Raw genomic sequence first — 19,121 nt, forward strand, 5'->3', positions numbered from 1 at the left:
CATTCAAAAGCACAGTAAACCGATCATTCTGGGTTCACTCATTACCCACTTGGCCATTCGATTGGGTTTACTAGACCTCGACAAGGAGCACAATTTCGCCCTAACTCGAGAGATTGAGCCACTGGATTTGCGCAGTTTGGAGCGGATGGGGGTTATTTTCAAAGTGGGCGATGTCTATCAGTTTACGCCCCCTGGTGAGGACGGGCCGCGGCCTCTGGTGCCTACCACTGCACCCTCCACTGACTCGCCACCCCATCCGGATCAGGCGGGTCCGTCCTCCTCTCATCCTCCTCCTACTGGGGATCCCCGCTACCAGGAGCTCCAAGATTCTGTTGATGAGCTCCACACCCAGGTGTCGAGGATAGATGGCCGTCTTATGGCGTTCCAGGTCTTCGCCCGCATTCAGGCAGAGAATCAGGCGGCCTTCTTCGCTCACATTGGTTTCACCCCGCCTCACCCCCCTCCGCCTTAGTGTCTCGTTTTTCCTCCCCGGTGGTCAGGGAAGTTTCTCTTCTTTCCTCCTCATACCTTATTGGTCTCTTCTACATTGAGGGCAATGTAGGTCTTAGGTGTGGGGGGAGTGACTTCCATTAGTGACTCCCATTAGTTTTTTTTCCTTTCTCTTTTTCATTAGTTCTTTTTGCTTTATATAAAAAAAAAATGAAAAAAAGGAAGAAAAGAAAAAATGAAAAAACATTGTAGTTAGTCGGTTTTTTGGTTATTTCTATGCTTGTTAGTGTTGGGGCATGTTGCTGTGATAAATGATATAATTAAAGTGAGTGGGTATGTGGTCGGATATGCTAGTTGTACATTTTGCTTCCCTTGGCAATGTCGTTGAATGTTGAATATGCTGGAATTGACCCATTTTTAAAACTTTTGGGAGCTTTTGAGCCTTACATGAGCATATTATCCTTGTTTGCTCTATTCTTGTTTGATTGAGTGGGTATCGCACATGGTATGAACATTCTAGAACTTGCTATTTTGTACATGTCAAGACCACATCCTATTGAACTAGATGCATTTAAAATGATAAGGGCATTTAGGATTTGACCTCTTTGAGCTTTCGAAAGAAAATCATGCATTCACCTTGTTTCCTAATAGTGAACCAATTTGAGCTTTATCCTTCGCTTTTGGTTGTTATCCGTATTTGTTAACCCGAGACCTCTTTAAACTTTCTTGTTTATCCCTGTGATGTCAAGGGATGTCTGAAATCCATCATTTGTGCAAAGCAAACAAATTTGGGGTTGCAAGTGCTGTTAGATTAGGAGCTGTATGATGTTATCCTTGTAAAAAAAGGGAGGAATTGGAAAAAGGCCACTGACCAGAGGACTTTGGCTTACAGGGCGTGCCCGCGCCTTACAGGACTTTCTCCCTCAAAAAAAAAAAAAATCCTGAAGAGACCTCGTGACCAGAGGACTATGGGCTACAAGGCGTGCCCATGCCTTGCGAGCAGTTCTCTCCAAAAAAAAAAAAAAAAAGAGAGAGAAAGAGAAAAAATTGGGGACACTTGTACAGTGTGTACAGCAAATGAAAACTGCCTTGTTTGTGGAACCCCTCCGGTAGGGCACTGTGGTTATTGGTGAGTTTCGGACATTCTCTTGACACTTTACCCCCTATCTACACCTTCTTAACCCGCCTTTCACCCGAAACCCCATTACAACCCTATTAAAACCCCTTTGATTTATGTGTTTAGTTCAATTTTGAGTGGTGGAGATGTGATAAATGTGCAAGCCTATGGTAATGGCATTCCGTGATGTTGATTTGAGCGTTCCTAGTATTCATATATTTTCTTTGAACTACCACCTGTTCGGCGTGTTCTAATTTTGGCAACATTGTCAGGGATCTGAAATGTTTGTGTTAGTATAGATTACTACATGATCTTTGCTCTCTTGGTTGTACTTCTGAGTTTCGAAATGCTTGAGGACAAGTATCATCTAGGTGTGGGGGGATTAGTAACAGTGCAAAATAATCCTTTTGTATGCAGTATTTATGTTTAGTAAAAAATTAGTAAACCATGATTACATTTCATAATTTGTAATGAAATTAGTAACATTTTCTAAATAAATTGGAATAATTTGTAAGATATATTATTTTTTTTACCAATATAGTTAGGGGTGGCAATCGCGTCCAAATCATATTGGTGTGTCAGGTTGAGATCGGGTATAATAGAAAACCCGCTGATCCGAACTTGACCTGCCAACCCGAAATAGGTCTAGATATCTGACCCGAATCCAAAAATTTCATGTTGGTGGGTTGACGAGTCAACTCGAATGACCCGAAACTTAATTTTAATTTATTAATTTACCACTGTAATTTCTAATAAAATCAATTTTGCACAATTTTGATTACATAAGCAAGTAATAAAAATTTAAATAAATAATCCCAAACCGAGTCTAAAATAAATTAAACTACTGTAAAAGTGTTTTATCCCAAAGAAAATGGGAAGAAAACAAATGGGAAGAAAGGATGATGGCATAACTATAAATATGAGCAACTATATGCATATCACACCATGAGTTTAGGTTTTATTTGTTCAAAACATCGGTAATTTATTCGTTAGTAGATATAAAATGCATATGATTTTTCTACAAATGGAAAATACACTTTCATATATACTAACCATTAACAGAATATGTATTTTAAACACAATCAATGGAACTCATATTTCGTTTGTTTAGCTATCATTTATTTTGTTACTTAGGTTGAATATTTACATTTGAATAGAGTATTGATATCCGGACTTCATATGTTTTTGAAAATTTTATAATTTTGGTAAAATTTTGCAGTGCAAATTACAAAATGCCGAACCTGACCTTACAACTACTTCAATATATTTTGACGCCGATAGATATGGAGGAAACATTGAGATGTGTGAGAAGGTTCATTAAATAATGTTTAAAATTTATGCATTTTTCTTGGGTTTTAAACTAATTTTTATTAAGAAATTGGCTTCCTAAACTATACATGTTCTTGCAGATATTTGTGCCAATAAATGAAGATAATCAACATTAGTATTGCACACTAGTTGACTTTGTTAAAAAGAAAGTTTACATACTGGATTCGTTGCCTAATTCAACAAAGGTCCATCTAATTCAAATTGGCCAACGAGTCACTAGAAAATAGGATTTCACCTCCTTACATTGGAATGCAATGCTGGATTTAAAGTTTCCATGCAACGTGTTCTTCCACCTAAGGCCTTAACTATCGGAATTCCAGCCTAATTATAATGAACCGCACTTGCAGCAACAGCCGGCAGAGAATCAGAGCATATCATCATAAGGAAAATCAATCATTTGATGCTTACATCGGCTTATGTCTCTATTGCTTGTCCAGGTTCATGCATGTAGTTTGAATGTTTAACCACTAACAAAAATAGCAACCTGAGATATAGGTATCATTTACTAGCTTTTAATAATTGATACTTACGCATCAAAATTAAGCTGGCAGGACACTAGATATAGCTATCTAAGCATGACAAGATTACATGGCCAAGAACTAAATTTAGAGCACAAAGACTTTGGCTTCAGAAATCTGAAGCAATCAAAAGGCTAGTAACTTGATTTGAGAATTTGATCACCAGCATCAAGGGCTCTGATATCACTATCAAAAGCTTCAGTTTGGATTGAAATTTCTGGTTTACAAACCCAAGAGCACTTGGATGCTAACAATATCTGAAATTTGATCACCAAACTTTTTTCCAAGCAAGCTGAAATTATTCACATTAAAACAAGTAAACACCAGAAATTGCAAACTAAGGAGATTATGTTCAGATTTACAATCAAAATGCATTAAACTACCTTCGAAGAAACTTAAATCATCCTAAAAGCTTTGAGCAAAGACGTGCAAAAACATTTGTACTCTCTCAAGAATAAAATTCCTTAATGGTCTTGGCTGAAATCTGGTTCATTCACTACAAAACCATCACAAAATTTGTATTAAAAAAAGGCCACAACAACACATAATCATAGCAAATAAATAACATAAAACTTAGGCGTGAAGAAGGAAAAATGTACCTGAATACTTTTCGTCTCCTAACAAGCTAGTGTTTTGTACATGACTTTGGATTAATGAAGGATTGCATGCCCACATTAATGCCCATACAAATGCATTATCCGTACTGAAGATTTAACTGCTGGAAATAAGCCAACACCTTTGTCAATGAGAAACATGCTTAATGTTTGAGGGCCAATTTGAAACAATGTTCTTGTTCTTCCGCTCATTTTCTCTTTTTTCAATTTTTCCCTAAACTTTTCTGTCTCGTGTGGGATTTTTTAGTCTGTAGCTGCAGTAGTTCGAGAAGAAAAGTATTATGGAGCGAAGGCAACCATGAATATATAAGAGCCCCAAGTTGACAGAAACCCAATGAATTTAGCTCATCTCAGCTTTGGATTATAGGAGGCTCTTGCGATTCAGATTTAAACGTCATTGAAGCAGGGTGGCATGTAAGTTTTTAACGAAATATAGTTGTTCACATGATCACAACTCTTTCAAGTAGTGCAAACTTATAACGATAGGCACTCAATGAACATCCGTTAGTGAACTTAATTTACACCAAAACTATCGTATGAATACGTACGTTCATATTTATTTGTACTCTTTTATTTCAACATTGTCCATGTTTAATTTTAATTTATTTTTTAAAGAAACTATCACATAAAACCACTTTTATTAGGGCACCTGTTACACACGCCTTTTTTTTATTTTCTTCAAAATAGCAAATATAAAATGATCACTTAATCATTCTATTAATTTCTTTGTGTATCTTAATTGGATGACAACAGGTTTTTTTCCAGAATTATATGGAGATAAAAGAACAAGTTTTTTCATTTATTGGACTGTAAGCATCCCACATTTGTTGATAGTTTAAAATTAAATTAATCACTTTCTCTCGAGTCCTTAGAATGCAGCTAAAATATGACATCATGTATTTATCGGTCTGTCTTCCATCCAACAATGAACAGAGGAACAATTTTCGATCAACAAGATGCTACAACTTGCTCTGTCCAGGCTTTGCTCAAACCAGAAATGAATATACATTGATCTTTATGTCCTGCTCCTTGATATTATTAGGTTGGTTTAGTATTTGAAATATCATCTCCCTTTTAGTGATCCCTCTTATTTCCGAAATCTTAACTGCTTACATTTGGAAACTGTTCTATGAATTTTCTCTCCTTTCCTGACTGAAGAAGAGGGAAGATGTGATTCTACAAAATCTACATGTATCATAGGATGGTAATAAGAATTGCTTCTGCAACACAGATGATAAGAGTTTATTTTACGTATTTTTAAGTGCATTTTATTAGTTAATTTTGAGTTGATTATTTAGTTTTATAAATAAAATAAAGAGGTTTTTGGTAAAATTATATATTTTTGGTAAACGTGGATAATATTGCATTTTTAGTGATTTTAATGATAAAAACTTCATTTTTATGCAAGAATGATGATTCAATCACCAAAGGATGTCAAATGAGATGAAAAATAGAAATTTGGTGATGAATTCAAGTGGTAACAAGAAGAATGAAGTGAAAAACGTTCAAGTGAGGAAATGCAATACAAATCAGTTTTGACACTCTTCGGTATTTTGATCATATCTGGAGCTACACTTATCGGATTGAGATGATATTTATACCATTTTAAAGCTAAGAAAGAGACCTACAATTCGTATGAAGACATCAAAATCCAATTCTACCATTTTCATGGACAAAAAGTCGGAATACAGAAGCTGCACTCTGTGGTCGGAATTGGAAACATAGGTTTGACCAGGTGATAGTATTTCAACCATATCTCAGGCTGCACAACTCTAATTTGGATGATTTTTATAGCATTGGAAAGCTAACTCAAAGGGCTACAACTTTTGTGTTTTGCACAAAAGCCAGTTCGGTCTTCATCATGGAGAAAATCGCAGTTGAAATAAGGCCAGAGTGAAAACGCGAGTTTATGCCGCGTTTTGTGTAGGCGCGTTTTGTAGCCGAAAATCTGCATTTTGCTCAGCCATTCCTCTTGTGTTCAGACTACTTTCCAGCTATAAGTTGTAAGGGAATTCGGTGCACATGCTTCAGAAGACCAAAGGGCAAGAAAGGGGGCTTATTTTCAAGTCAAAAAATATTGGTTTTTGACTATGCTAACAAAGTGGAGATTTGGGAATCAAAGGTTAGAATTTAACTTGGAAAAATGGAGCCTTTGAGTAGTTTTTATGCAGGGACATTGAGGGAGGTCTAGGGATCCAAACGTAGCTAGTATTCTCACTAAAAAGAAAACATAGTCTGGATCCCTATGCATAGACATTGAGGGAGACTATGTTTTCTTTTTAGTGAGACTATGCATAGACATAGTCTGGATCCCTAGACCTCCCTCAATGTCTCTGCATAAAAACTACTCAAAGGCTCCATTTTTCCAAGTCAAATTCTAACCTTTGATTCCCAAATCTCCACTTTGTTAGCATAGTCAAAAACCAATATTTTTTTACTTGAAATTAAGCCCCCTTTCTTGCCCTTTGGTCTTCTGAAGCATGTGCACCGAATTCCCTTGTAACTTATAGCTGAAAAGTAGTCTGAACACAAGAGGAATGGCTGAGCAAATTGCAGATTTTCAGTTACAAAACGCGCCTACACAAAACGCGGAATAAACTCGCGTTTTGTATACTCGCTTTTTCACTCTGACCTTATTTCAACTGCGATTTTCTCCATGATAAAGATCGAACTGGCTTTTGTGCAAAACACAAAAGTTGTAGCCCTTTAAGTTAGATTTCCAATACTATAAAAACCATCCAAATCGGAGTTTTACAGCCTAAGATATGGTCGAAATACTATCACCTGGTCAAACCTCTATTTCCAATTCCGACCACAGAGTGCAGCTTCTGTATTCCAACTTTTTGTCCATGAAAATGGCAGAATTGGATTTCGATGTCTTCATACGAATTGTAGGTCGCTTTCTTAGCTTTAAAATGGTATAAATATCACCTCAATCCGATAAGTGTAGCTCCAGATATGATCAAAATACCGAAGAGTGTCAAAACTGATTTGTATTGCATTTCCTCACTTGAACGTTTTTCACTTCATTCTTCTTGTTACCACTTGAATTCATCACCAAATTCCTATTTTTCATTTCATTTGACATCCTTTGGTGATTGAATCATCATTCTTGCATAAAAATGAAGTTTTTACCATTAAAATCACTAAAAATGCAATATTATCCATTTTTACCAAAAATATATAATTTTACCAAAAACCTCTTTATTTTATTTATAAAACTAAATAATCAACTCAAAATTAACTAATAAAATGCACTTAAAAATACGTAAAATAAACACTTATCAAATAAAAAACTTGACGGAATTTTTTTATATCAATGCGAGTTCAATTCCGATTTTACACCCGTTGGACTGCAAGTATACAGGTCGCAATTGTAGTACAAGATGTGTATCGGGTCGATCCCACGAGGAGCAATTAAAACAATTATTAGACACTAATTTACTCTATTATTTAGACTCACAATAAATTTGAGCAGAAAATTCAGAATTTAATTCAACTACAAAAATTCTTAACTAGATAAATGCAATTTCACAATAGGAGTAGAATTCACTAAATATTAAGATTTAGGGATGTAGATTCCACATATAACACAAAAGATCTAAAACGAATGAATTTAACACTTCTTACTACTCTTGTTTGACCAAGGATTCATTTCCAACAATACCAAAATCACATTCTCATGATAATAATGGGTTAAAACAGATTAGTTTTTCCTAATCTTTTGGTAAATACTAAATCTGTTTTGTGCACACAGGAAATGTAGATTTCATCCACTGGAATGTATTTCTATTCTCATGAATATACTACTCAAGCTCTACTTATGTCATTCCATTATTGTTACCATTCCTCAATGAGTAAAAACAACTATAAACCTGCTATTGGTGATCAAACAACAACGAGTAATCCAACATACACAAGTAGATAGGTTAATACAAGATCTAACAAGTATAAATCACAATCACTTCATATCACTTGGCCATAAGTTTCATCTACTTCCTAGATAAAGGAAATTAGGTACTCATCAATGATGAAACACTCATAACTTCATTAATGTAAATCGTCATGAATTACAAATACAAAAAGAGTAAAGAAAGTCTTAGCCAAAATATGGTGAAGCCTTCCAAAAATCTCCTTTGTCTTGAACTTAGATGATTACAAGATGAAACCTCAATTGCCTCTTGCAAGTACCTAGCTAGAGAGACTATGTTTTCTTTTTAGTGAGAATACTAGCTACGTCTGGATCCCTAGACCTCCCTCAATGTCTCTGCATAAAAACTACTCAAAGGCTCTATTTTTCCAAGTCAAATTCTAACATTTGATTCCCAAATCTCCACTTTGTTAGCATAGTCAAAAACCAATATTTTTGACTTGAAAATAAGCCCCCTTTCTTGCCCTTTGGTCTTCTGAAGCATGTGCACCGAATTCCCTTGCAACTTATAGCTGGAAAGTAGTCTGAACACAAGAGGAATGGCTGAGCAAATTGCAGATTTTCGGCTACAAAACGCGCCTACACAAAACGCGGCATAAACTCGCGTTTTGTATACTCGCATTTTCACTCTGGCCTTATTTAAACTGCGATTTTCTCCATGATGAAGACCGAATTGGCTTTTGTGCAAAACACAAAAGTTGTAGCCCTTTGAGTTAGCTTTCCAATGCTATAAAAATCATCCAAATCGGAGTTGTACAGCCTGAGATATAGTCGAAATACTATCACCTGGTCAAACCTCTGTTTCCAATTCCGACCACAGAGTGCAGCTTCTGTATTCCGACTTTTTGTCCATGAAAATGGCAGAATTGGATTTCGATGTCTTCATACGAATTGTAGGTATCTTTCTTAGCTTTAAAATGGTATAAATATCACCTCAATCCAATAAGTGTAACTCCAGATATGATCAAAAAACCAAAAAGTGTCAAAACTGATTGTATTGCATTTCCTCACTTGAACGTTTTTCACTTCATTTTTCTTGTTACCACTTGAATTCATCACCAAATTTCTATTTTTCATCTCATTTGACATCCTTTGGTGATTGAATCATCATTTTTGCATAAAAATGAAGTTTTTACCATTAAAATAACTAAAAATGCAATATTATCCATTTTTACCAAAAATATATAATTTTACCAAAAACCTCTTTATTTTATTTATAAAACTAAATAATCAACTCAAAATTAACTAATAAAATGCACTTAAAAATGCGTAAAATAAACTCTTATCAAATACCCCCACACTTGAATCATTGCTTGTCCTCAAGCAATATGAAATTTCAACCATTAATGATCCAAAGATTAAAAATACACATATGTAGCATTTCAACTTCATTTCCTTGAATCAAGGTAAATAACCCTTGTGTGATCTTTCAATTAACCTCGAGTACTCATAATATCAAGCAAAGAAGAGCCAAGTATACCATAATTTTACTAATTCAACTCAGTTTCTCATTTTTATCCAATTTTACAAGCAAGCAACTCATATAGTCAATAAAGATGCTAACTAATCTCATGATCAACTTCTTTATTTTTCTTAAAGAGGGATTTATTTTTTTTTTTTTATTTTTAAATATATATTTTTTGTTTTATATATTTTAAGAGTTAAATACTACTTAAGTTTTGAAAAATACCTTTTGACGCGAAGATCGACATTTTTAGATAAAGATCACCGGTTATTCAATATTTCACATACTCAAGTTGCTTTTCATACTCTTAATTCAAGTACCGTTTTACGCGAAAGTCGACATTTGAAGATGAAAACTCCCGGTTACAAAGTACAAGAACCATTGGAGTAGAATAACTCTTTTTTTTTTTTTAGAAACAATATATATATATAGAGAAATAAAAAAATTCCGTCAAGTTTTTGGCGCCGTTACCGGGGAGCGGCAATATTAGGGCCTAATCATCTCTATTAATTTAGATATTTTTCATTATTTTTATTCAAGTTGTTGAATTTAAACTGCAAAATTTCTCTTGTTTTTATTTGTAGTGTATGCACCGGGCGTCCCGAGAAGTTGCACTTTTCGATCCAGAAATTGAGAGGACACTACATAGACAAAGGAGGAACACACTACAGCAAGAGGAACAAGAGATTTGGCAACCAATAGAGGAAATCTTAATAGAGCTTCCATTTGAAGAAGAAATGGCAGAAAACGAAGCAAATGGGTGAGTTCTACGAGATTTTGCTCTACCGGGAACACAAGGATCTCAAACGAGTATAGCAAGGCCTTCGGTAAATGCTAACAACTTTGAGATTAAACCATCACTTATCCAAATGGTTCAACAATCTCAATTTGGAGGTAATGCTGTAGAAGATCCTAATACACACTTAGCTACATTCTTGGAAATTTGTGATACAATTAAAATGAATGGAGTTAGTGATGATGCTATAAGGCTAAGATTGTTCCCATTTTCATTGAGAGATAAGGCCAAACTTTGGCTACACTCTCACGCTCCTAATACTTTCACCGGATGGGATGATTTATCAAGAGCATTCTTCAATAAGTATTTTTCACCAGGTAAGACTGCTAAGCTTAGAATGGATATCACTAGTTTTAGTCAATTAGAAGGTGAATCATTATATGAGGAATGGGAAAGGTTTAGAGATTTGCTTCGGAAATGTCCACATCATGGACTGCCGGAGTGGTTAATCATACAAACCTTCTATAATGGTTTAGTTTTTTCTACTAAAACTATAATCGATGCAGCTGCAGGTGGAGCTTTAATGGGTAAATCACCCCAAGAAACTCATAATTTGATAGAAGAAATGGCAGCAAATAACTACCAATGGGCCAATGAGAGAGGTAATACAAGACGTCACGCAAGTATGATAGAAATGGACACTCTCAATATGCTGAGTGCTCAAATAAATAATGTGATGAAGTTGCTAAGTAGACAATGTGGAGTTGGTCCAAGTTCATCTAATGCACATGCAGCATGTTGTTCTATATGTGGAGGTGAACATGATACTAATAAGTGTGTTGATTCTGAGCAGGTACAATTCGTCAATAATTACAATCGTAATGCTCAAAATAACCCCTACTCGAGTACTTACAATCCGGGGTGGAGAAATCATCCAAACTTTGAATGGAAGGATCAAGAAAATCAACCAAGGCCAGCCAATCCACCGGGATTTCAATCAAGGCAACAACAAGCTGAAACTAAACCTGGTTGGGAAATGGCAGTGGAAAAGCTCGCAAAAGTTACTTCAGACAGATTTGAGCGAGTAGAAGGAAGATTGGACCAACTCACTACAATGTACAGGAATGTAGAGGTCCAAATTGGTCAAATTGTTAGTTTTTTGAATAATCGTAATCAAGGAGAATTACCTAACAAAACGGAGGTAAATCCTAAGGAGCATGTCAAAGCCATTACTCTTCGTAGTGGTAAGCAATTAGAAGATCCTCCAGTGATGGAAGTTGAGAAAGATGAGAATGAAAAACAAGAAGAAAAGCAGAGGAACCAAGAAGCGATAGTGGAAGAAAATAGCCGGGAGAAATCAAGAGAAAATCAACCATCATCTTCCGCTACCATTCCAATACCTCCTGCAGTTCCATTTCCACAAAGATTAAAGCAAAATAAGTTTGATAAAGATTTTGAAAAATTTGTTAAACTTTTCAAACAATTGCACATTAACATTCCTTTTGCCGATGCTATTTTGCAGATTCCGTCTTATGCGAAATTTCTCAAGGAAATCATGACTAGAAAAAGAAAGTTGGAAGACTGCGAAACAATAGCATTAACGGAGGAATGTAGTGCAATTATTCAAAATAAGCTACCACCGAAATTGAAAGATCCGGGGAGTTTTTCTATACCTTGCACCATAAGTAACGTTGATTTTTCTAAGGCATTGTGTGATCTTGGTGCTAGTGTATCATTAATACCTTTAACGGTGGCTAGACAATTGGGTTTGCATGAGTTTAAACGCACTAATATTACTTTGCAACTAGCGGATCGGTCTATTAGATATCCATTGGGAGTGTTGGAGAATGTATTGATAAAAGTTCAAAAATTTATCATTCCAGTGGATTTTGTGGTATTAGATATGGAAGAAGATATATCTATGCCAATTATTCAAGGTAGACCATTTCTAGCCATTGCAGGTACTATTATTGATGTCAAAAATGGCAAGCTTAAGTTTCAAGTAGGTGAAGAAGATGTAGAATTTAATTTGAATGAAATAAAAAAAATACCCTTCTTTTATCGATCATGCTTATTCTATTGGCACAATTAATAAACTAACCCAAGAGATGAGTCAAGTCAACTTTGACTTAGATCCTCTTGAGTATTATTTAATGAGTTTAGGTAAGTAAGAAGATATTTGTGAAGAAATTGAAGAATTGGCCAAGTACTTGGATTTTCAAGCACCTTATAAAAGGGGTAATTTGTATGAAAGTCTTGGCCAAGGAAAAGGGTTTTCACAACCTTCAGAAATTGAAGCTCCAAGGTTAGAGCTTAAGCCACTTCCAACTCATCTAAGGTATGAATTTCTTGGAGAAAATAGCACTTTACCTGTAATTGTTAGTGCTGACCTTGATGATGAGCAGTGTGCAAAATTGTTAAGAGTTCTAAGAAGGCGTAAGAAGGCAATTGGATGGACAATTTCAGACATTAAAGGTATAAGTCCTTCTATATGCATGCATCGAATTTTATTGGAGAACGGTTGCAAACCAGTGGTGGAAACACAAAGAAAACTCAATCCAAACATGAAAGAGGTGGTAAGAAATGAAATTCTTAAGTGGCTTGATGCAGGTATAGTTTTTCCTATCTCCGATAGTGTTTGGATTAGTCCAATTCATGTGGTACCAAAGAAAGGTGGAATGACTACAATCGTGGGTAAAAATGATGAATTAATTCCATCTAGACTTGTGGTAGGGTGGAGAGTGTGTATTGATTATCATAAGTTAAATACGGTAACAAGAAAAGATCATTTTCCCCTACCATTTCTTGATCAATTATTGGAGCGAATAGCTGGATATGAATTTTACTGCTTTCTTGATGATTTTTCAGGATATAATCAAATAGCTATAGCTCCAGAGGATCAAGAGAAGACTACATTTACATGTCCTTATGGCACTTTTGCCTTTAGAAGAATGCCATTTGGTTTATGCAATGCTCCTGCAACTTTTCAACGATACATGATGGCTATTTTTTCTGATTATATTGAGAAAATTATGGAGATATTTATGGATGATTTTTCTGTGTATGGTTTATCTTTTGACCATTGTCTTCATAATTTAGAATTGATTTTGCAGAGATGCGAGGAAACAAATCTTGTATTGAATTGGGAGAAATGCCATTTTATGGTAAAAGAAGGAATTGTCTTAGGGCACAAGATTTCTTCCAAGGGAATTGAGGTGGATAATGCCAAAATAGAAGTTATCGAAAAATTACCACCCCCAAGCAATGTCAAGGGGATAAGGAGTTTTTTAGGACATGCTGGCTTTTATAGACGTTTTATTAAAGATTTTTCTAAAATAGTAAAGCCATTATATGATTTATTATGTAAAGATACCCCTTTTCAATTTGATGACAATTGTTTGGTTGCATTTGAAAGGTTGAAGAAGGAATTGATTTCGGCCCCAATTATAACTTCGCCCGATTGGTCACTACCATTTGAATTGATGTGTGATGCAAGTGATTATGCGGTTGGAGCAGTTTTGGGACAAAAGAAAGAAGGACGGTTGCACGTCATTTACTATGCTAGCAAGTTGCTAAATGAGGCACAACTCAATTATGCAACTACAGAAAAAGAGCTATTGGCAGTAATATATGCTTTGGATAAATTTAGATCTTATTTAGTAGGATCTAAAGTTATTATATATACGGACCATGCGGCTCTTAAATATTTGTTACATAAAAAAGATGCAAAACCAAGATTAATTCGGTGGATTCTTTTATTGCAGGAATTTGATGTGGAGATAAAAGACAAAAAGGGAACGGAGAATCTAGTAGCAGATCATCTATCACGCCTAGAATATATTCCAGTCAAGGATCAAGTTCTTATTCAAGAGAATTTTCAGGATGAGTTTGTCCTAGCAATTATCAATTCTCCATGGTATGCTGATATTGCTAATTTTTTGGTAAGTGGAGAGATTCCAAGGGGATTTAATTACCATCAAAAGAAGAAATTCTTACATGATGTCAAAAGTTACTTTTGGGAGGAACCATTGCTGTATAAACATTGTGCCGATGGTATGGTATGTAGATGTATTCCCGAAAATGAGGTACATAATATTTTATATCATTGTCATAACCTTGAAACAGGTGGTCATTTTAGCACTTCAAAAACTGTGGCAAAGGTATGGCAATCAGGGTTTTATTGGCCAACTATGTATCGAGATGTTCGGGAATATGTTAAAAGTTGTGATGCATGCCAAAGAACTGGAAATATATCTCGAAAGAATGAAATGCCCCTAACTACCTTCTTAGAAGTTGAATTATTTGATACATGGGGTATAGACTTTATGGGACCATTTCCTAGTTCTTTTAATAATAAGTACATCTTAGTAGCAGTGGATTATGTTTCTAAATGGGTAGAAGCAATTGCTTCACCTACTAATGACTCTAAGATTGTACTTAGATTTCTTAAAAAGAATATTTTCAGTAGATTTGGTATACAAAGCCATAATAAGTGATGAAGGAAAACATTTTTGTAACAAACAACTGGATTCCTTATTGTTTAAATATGGCTGTAGGCACAAGACATCACTCCCGTACCATCCTCAAGCCAATGGACAAGCGGAGCTAGCTAATCGTGAGATAAAGCTCATTTTGGAGAAAACTGTGAATAAATCACGCAAGGATTGGGCTACAAAGCTAGATGATACACTATGGGCTTACCGAACGGCATTTAAGACTCCCTTAGGGATGTCGCCGTATCGTTTAGTCTATGGAAAATCTTGTCACTTACCTGTAAAGATTGAACATAAAGCTTATTGGGCTATTAAAGCAATTAATATGGATTTTAATCTTGCAGGTGGAAGGAGATTACTTGAGTTGAGTGAATTGGAGAAACACCGGTTACATGCATACGAAAATGCCAAAATTTATAAAGAAAAGATCAAATATTGGCATGACAAGCACATTATTCCTAAACAATTTCAGGTAGGGCAAAAAGTACTTTTATTCAATTCACGCCTGAGGTTATTTCCAGGAAAATTGAAGTCAAGGTGGTCTGGATCATTTGAAGTCACTCAAGTATTTCCCTATGGAGTGGTTGAAGTGGCAAATTCAAGAAATGAAAGGTTTAAGGTCAATGGACAACGATTGAAACCCTACTTGGCAGGTGAAATCGTACCCAAGGGGCTTATATGTCTTTTGGGCGAGCCCTCTTCAATTTAAGAACCCTAATATGTGAGTCGAGCCAACGACTATAAACAAGAGCGCTAATTGGGAGGCAACCCAATGTTTATGTTATATGTGTTAATTTGGTATGATTTTGTGGTTTGAATAAGTGTTTAAGTTAAGTTGTTGTTTTTGTATTGTAGGGTTGACAATTGGAAGCAAGAATGACCATTTGAGGAAAAAAAAGGCGAACTTTGATCAATCCACTCAACCCCTTCATTTGCGTTAAAGGTGTATTTGATCCGTCGAAAAGGGGTAAAATGCATGTTTTTATCATTTTACATGTGCGCACATTGATAAGTTTTGCAAACAAATGATCCATGATGCATTTTGAGTGATTGGGGTACCAATGGTAATTTTTTAAAGTTCATTTTCTGCAAAAAAAAATTGCAGAAGAAAACGCGCCTAGCATAAAAACGCGCTTCTTTGTCGCGTTTTCATCAAAACGCATTTCAAATTCTGCAACCACAATGAAGAAAACGCGCTTAAAAACGCGACATAGAGTCGCGTTTATCAGATAAATCGCGTTTTCAAGCCTGGATCAAGATTCAAAAACGCGACTTTAGAAACGCGACTCATTGTCGCGTTTTCCAACATAGTCGCGTTTTCATTCCTGCAAGATTTGTGCAGGAAACGCGACTTAGAAAATGCGAGTTGAAGGCGCGTTTCTAGTCGCGTTTTATGTGTCCGAATATAACCTCCAGAAACGCGATTTCAGCTTCATTTCTTCTTCTCTTCTCCATTTTTCAGGCGCGTTTTTCCTCCCTTTCTACCCAACTCACAAATCTTCATTTTTACTCCATAATCTTGCTAGAAATCATCACCCAACACCTTTTGAGCTTCATACAACCTTTTTAACTAATTAAAATCCAAGAAAAACACCTCAAATTCAGTTTTTGAAGGATTGAAGGTTAGGGTTCTTCAACTCTAATTTCTTCAACTGGAGGTCAATCGGAGGTTGTTTCATAGGGCTTTTTGCATTTTTAGCATCACCAAACATCCTTCTACGTGATTGAGGTAAGTTTTTTCATCAAGTCTTTTGATTTTTGAAAGTCATATTTTTTTATCCTGAGCTATCTGGCATCTTTTAATGTCGAAAATTTGATGATGTATTTGACTATTTTTTAATTTATTCATGCTTATTGAGATTTTTTAAGTATGTTTATGAGTTTAAATGTAGCAATTTATTGGTCATTATTGCTTTATTAATTCATAATTGCTATATTTGAAGGAAATCGGAAAATGAAGTTAGGATGTTTTTGAGCCATTGGTGATGTTTAATTATGGTTAAGAATGGTTAGTTGATGATGTTTGAGCATGTGCATTGTGTAAAGTGAGTAATTTGGTTGATTTGGTGAGTTAATTGGTTTAATTTTTCCTTAAACATGATTATAGCTAAAAGCATATTTTTATCGTTAAGTTTAAATAATTATAATCATAATTGTTGCTAATTTCACTGATTGGGTTATAATTATTCAATATCTTGTTTCAATTGGTGATTTTGAGCAATTTTTGGCATAAATTATGGCTCTTCTTGATTCGGTCTTTTACATTAGTTATTGGACGAATTATCACTTGCAAGGACACATTAGAGATTATTTGGATCATTTTAGGATATTCATTGCCAAATTGTGCATTGTGTCTAAATACATGTGGTTAATTGCAACATTTTCTTTTAGGTACTATGCCAAGGGGAAGAAGAGCGGTACTTTCATCCTCTAATAGTGAGGAGAGGGAGGTTAACGAGGAGATGGAGGTGACTGAGGAGGAGAATTCACCTTTTCCTCCACCAGTTAACCGACAGCCTGGCGAGGGCACCTCCCGTGGAGCGGGTAGATCGGTATTTGACGGTGCTAGGTTCAATAATCGCAGGAATCAAGAATAGCATGAGGAGCATGCTAACTTGGAGTTCTTGTTTGAGATGCATGTCAACCCAACAGTTGAGATGATGTATAACATCTCAGAGGCTTTTGCTCAGCTGGGATGGGCGCCGATTCTCACCCTACCAAACTATTACTACCCCGACTTGGTGCGCGAGTTTTACGCTAACATTGAGAGTAAGGCGCGTCATAGTGGAGAAATAGTTGAGTCCTGGGTACGTGGAAGACGAATCACCTTGTCATGTCAAGATTTGGCCGCTATTTTGGGGTGTATGGATGCCGGCCGTCCGGTAGATTTGAAGAAGGAGTTTGTTCCCCTGAATAGGAGGTGGGATCCCTCGCTGGCCATGGCCAGGTTTGGTCTTGAGTGCCAACCTTTTCGCTCTACAAGGAAGGAGACCATTTTGGCAAATGTCTTCGAACCTTGTCATCGGCTTATCATTTACATGATGGCTCACAATGTCATCCCAAAGAAGACGGGGCAAACGGAGGTTCGCAAGAGCGATATTTACTTCCTTGATTACATGTTCCACAACCGAACTTCCCCGTATACTCGAATTTCATTGCCGAACATCATCATCAGCCACATTAGGTCTACAGCGAGGCGTAAGACAACTTCCTTCAAACTTTCATTTCCTCGTCTACTGACTTTAATCTTCCCCCGTTTTGAGGTTCGCTTGGAAGGCATGCTGCGGGAGTATGTTCCACCACGTGCTGAGATGACTATCACTACTTTTCGCCGCCTTGGTATTGGCACGAGGGACATTCCACGCCCTGTTCAGGAGCGGAGACAGAAGGCTAGACATGGTCGGGATGAAGCTGGACCATCTACTGCAGCACCACCTCCTCTTCTGCCACAAACCAATTGGCAGCGGCTTTTTGTTCGCTTGGACGACATCGACCATCATTTAGCCCTACTAGATACTCGCCTGGACCACATTGAACATCATCTAGGCTTACATCCACCTCCCGTCGATGATGATGAAGATGACGATGAAGAGGATGATTGAGGCTGCCCTTTGGCTGGCTTTTCTTTTGTTTGCTTGTTTGCGTGTTATTTTTATCTTTTGTTTGAAAAATGTTAACTTACATTCCTTATTTTGAATATTGGAACTTGCGGCAGTAACTAGTAGATCGTTGACTGTAGATGGTTGAGCGGTCGATGGCTCATGATTCAACTGGACCGCAGCCATATCACTTGGGGAGTCACTTGTTCCTTTCTTTTGTTTCTTTTCTTTTCTTTCCCTACACATTGAGGACAATGTGTATTCTAAGTGTGGGGGAAGAAATGTGTGGTACTTGTGATTTTAGTTGTGTTTGAGGTTGGAAATATTTCTGATGCTTCAATTTTGTTTCTTATGGTTTGCTGGCAGGGAGTTTAGTCCACTTTTAAGGGGAAACTCTGTCAAAATTTTTCCAAAGCCTTATACTTATATATATATATATATATAATTATAAATAAACAAATAAAATTTTGTCACTTATCCTTTTTGAAATAGATATATGTGGTTTTGAAACTTCTTTTCTCAGTTAACTTGGAAATGATTATTATGTGATTATAATTTTTACATTTGTAGGAAAGTATATCTAGTAAAGTAGAGAAAATTATGCCTAAATTTTGCATATTTGATTAAATTTCTTCTTTTTATTTGATTTTACAAGTTAAGGAATTAATATGGTCAATAAGTGTTACTCTCTTCTCATGATTGCTTTTTAGAGGGAATTTTATTATTTCTTTCTCTATATATATATATATATATTTTTTGTTTCATAAAAAAAAATTATTCTACTCCAATGGTTCTTGTACTTAGTAACCGGGAGTCGTCATCTACAAATGTCGACTTTCGCGTAAAACGGTACTTGAATTAAGAGTATG

General features: G+C 35.9%; 1 protein-coding gene, 1 long non-coding RNA gene and 1 other non-coding gene across 3 annotated transcripts; 1 reads left to right on the forward strand and 2 right to left on the reverse strand.

The window, feature by feature from the left end:
• Positions 1-3,481: 3,481 nt before the first annotated feature.
• Positions 3,482-4,096, reverse strand: LOC140015637 (uncharacterized). Its single transcript, XR_011822272.1, has 3 exons — positions 4,014-4,096; positions 3,798-3,910; positions 3,482-3,706 (listed from the first exon to the last, which is right to left on the reverse strand). It is a non-coding gene; the product is annotated as an uncharacterized lncRNA (long non-coding RNA).
• A 6,452-nt stretch (positions 4,097-10,548) lies between these two features.
• LOC113723279 (small nucleolar RNA R71) lies at positions 10,549-10,655 on the reverse strand. Its single transcript, XR_003456949.2, has one exon. It is a non-coding gene; the product is annotated as a small nucleolar RNA R71 (small nucleolar RNA).
• A 199-nt stretch (positions 10,656-10,854) lies between these two features.
• Positions 10,855-17,250, forward strand: LOC113713896 (uncharacterized). Its single transcript, XM_072068586.1, has 7 exons — positions 10,855-11,568; positions 11,683-12,162; positions 12,566-13,498; positions 13,925-14,101; positions 14,286-14,320; positions 14,717-15,306; positions 17,045-17,250. Exons 1-7 carry the CDS (start codon positions 10,855-10,857, stop codon positions 17,248-17,250), a joined length of 3,135 nt encoding a protein of 1,044 aa, XP_071924687.1.
• Positions 17,251-19,121: the final 1,871 nt, after the last annotated feature.

The sequence above is a fragment of the Coffea arabica genome, chromosome 10c, assembly GCF_036785885.1.
Source record: "Coffea arabica cultivar ET-39 chromosome 10c, Coffea Arabica ET-39 HiFi, whole genome shotgun sequence".
Classification (NCBI taxonomy): domain Eukaryota; kingdom Viridiplantae; phylum Streptophyta; class Magnoliopsida; order Gentianales; family Rubiaceae; genus Coffea; species Coffea arabica.

Bases quoted from the DNA above. Each gene is read 5' to 3' on its own strand.
- LOC113713896 (XM_072068586.1), top strand. From the start codon at position 10,855: ATGGACACTCTCAATATGCTGAGTGCTCAAATAAATAATGTGATGAAG. The intron at 13,499-13,924 runs GTAAAGCCATTA...CTTTTATTGCAG, and splicing joins TTAAAGATTTTTCTAAAATA to GAATTTGATGTGGAGATAAA. The intron at 14,102-14,285 runs GTAAGTGGAGAG...ACCTTGAAACAG, and splicing joins CTGATATTGCTAATTTTTTG to GTGGTCATTTTAGCACTTCA.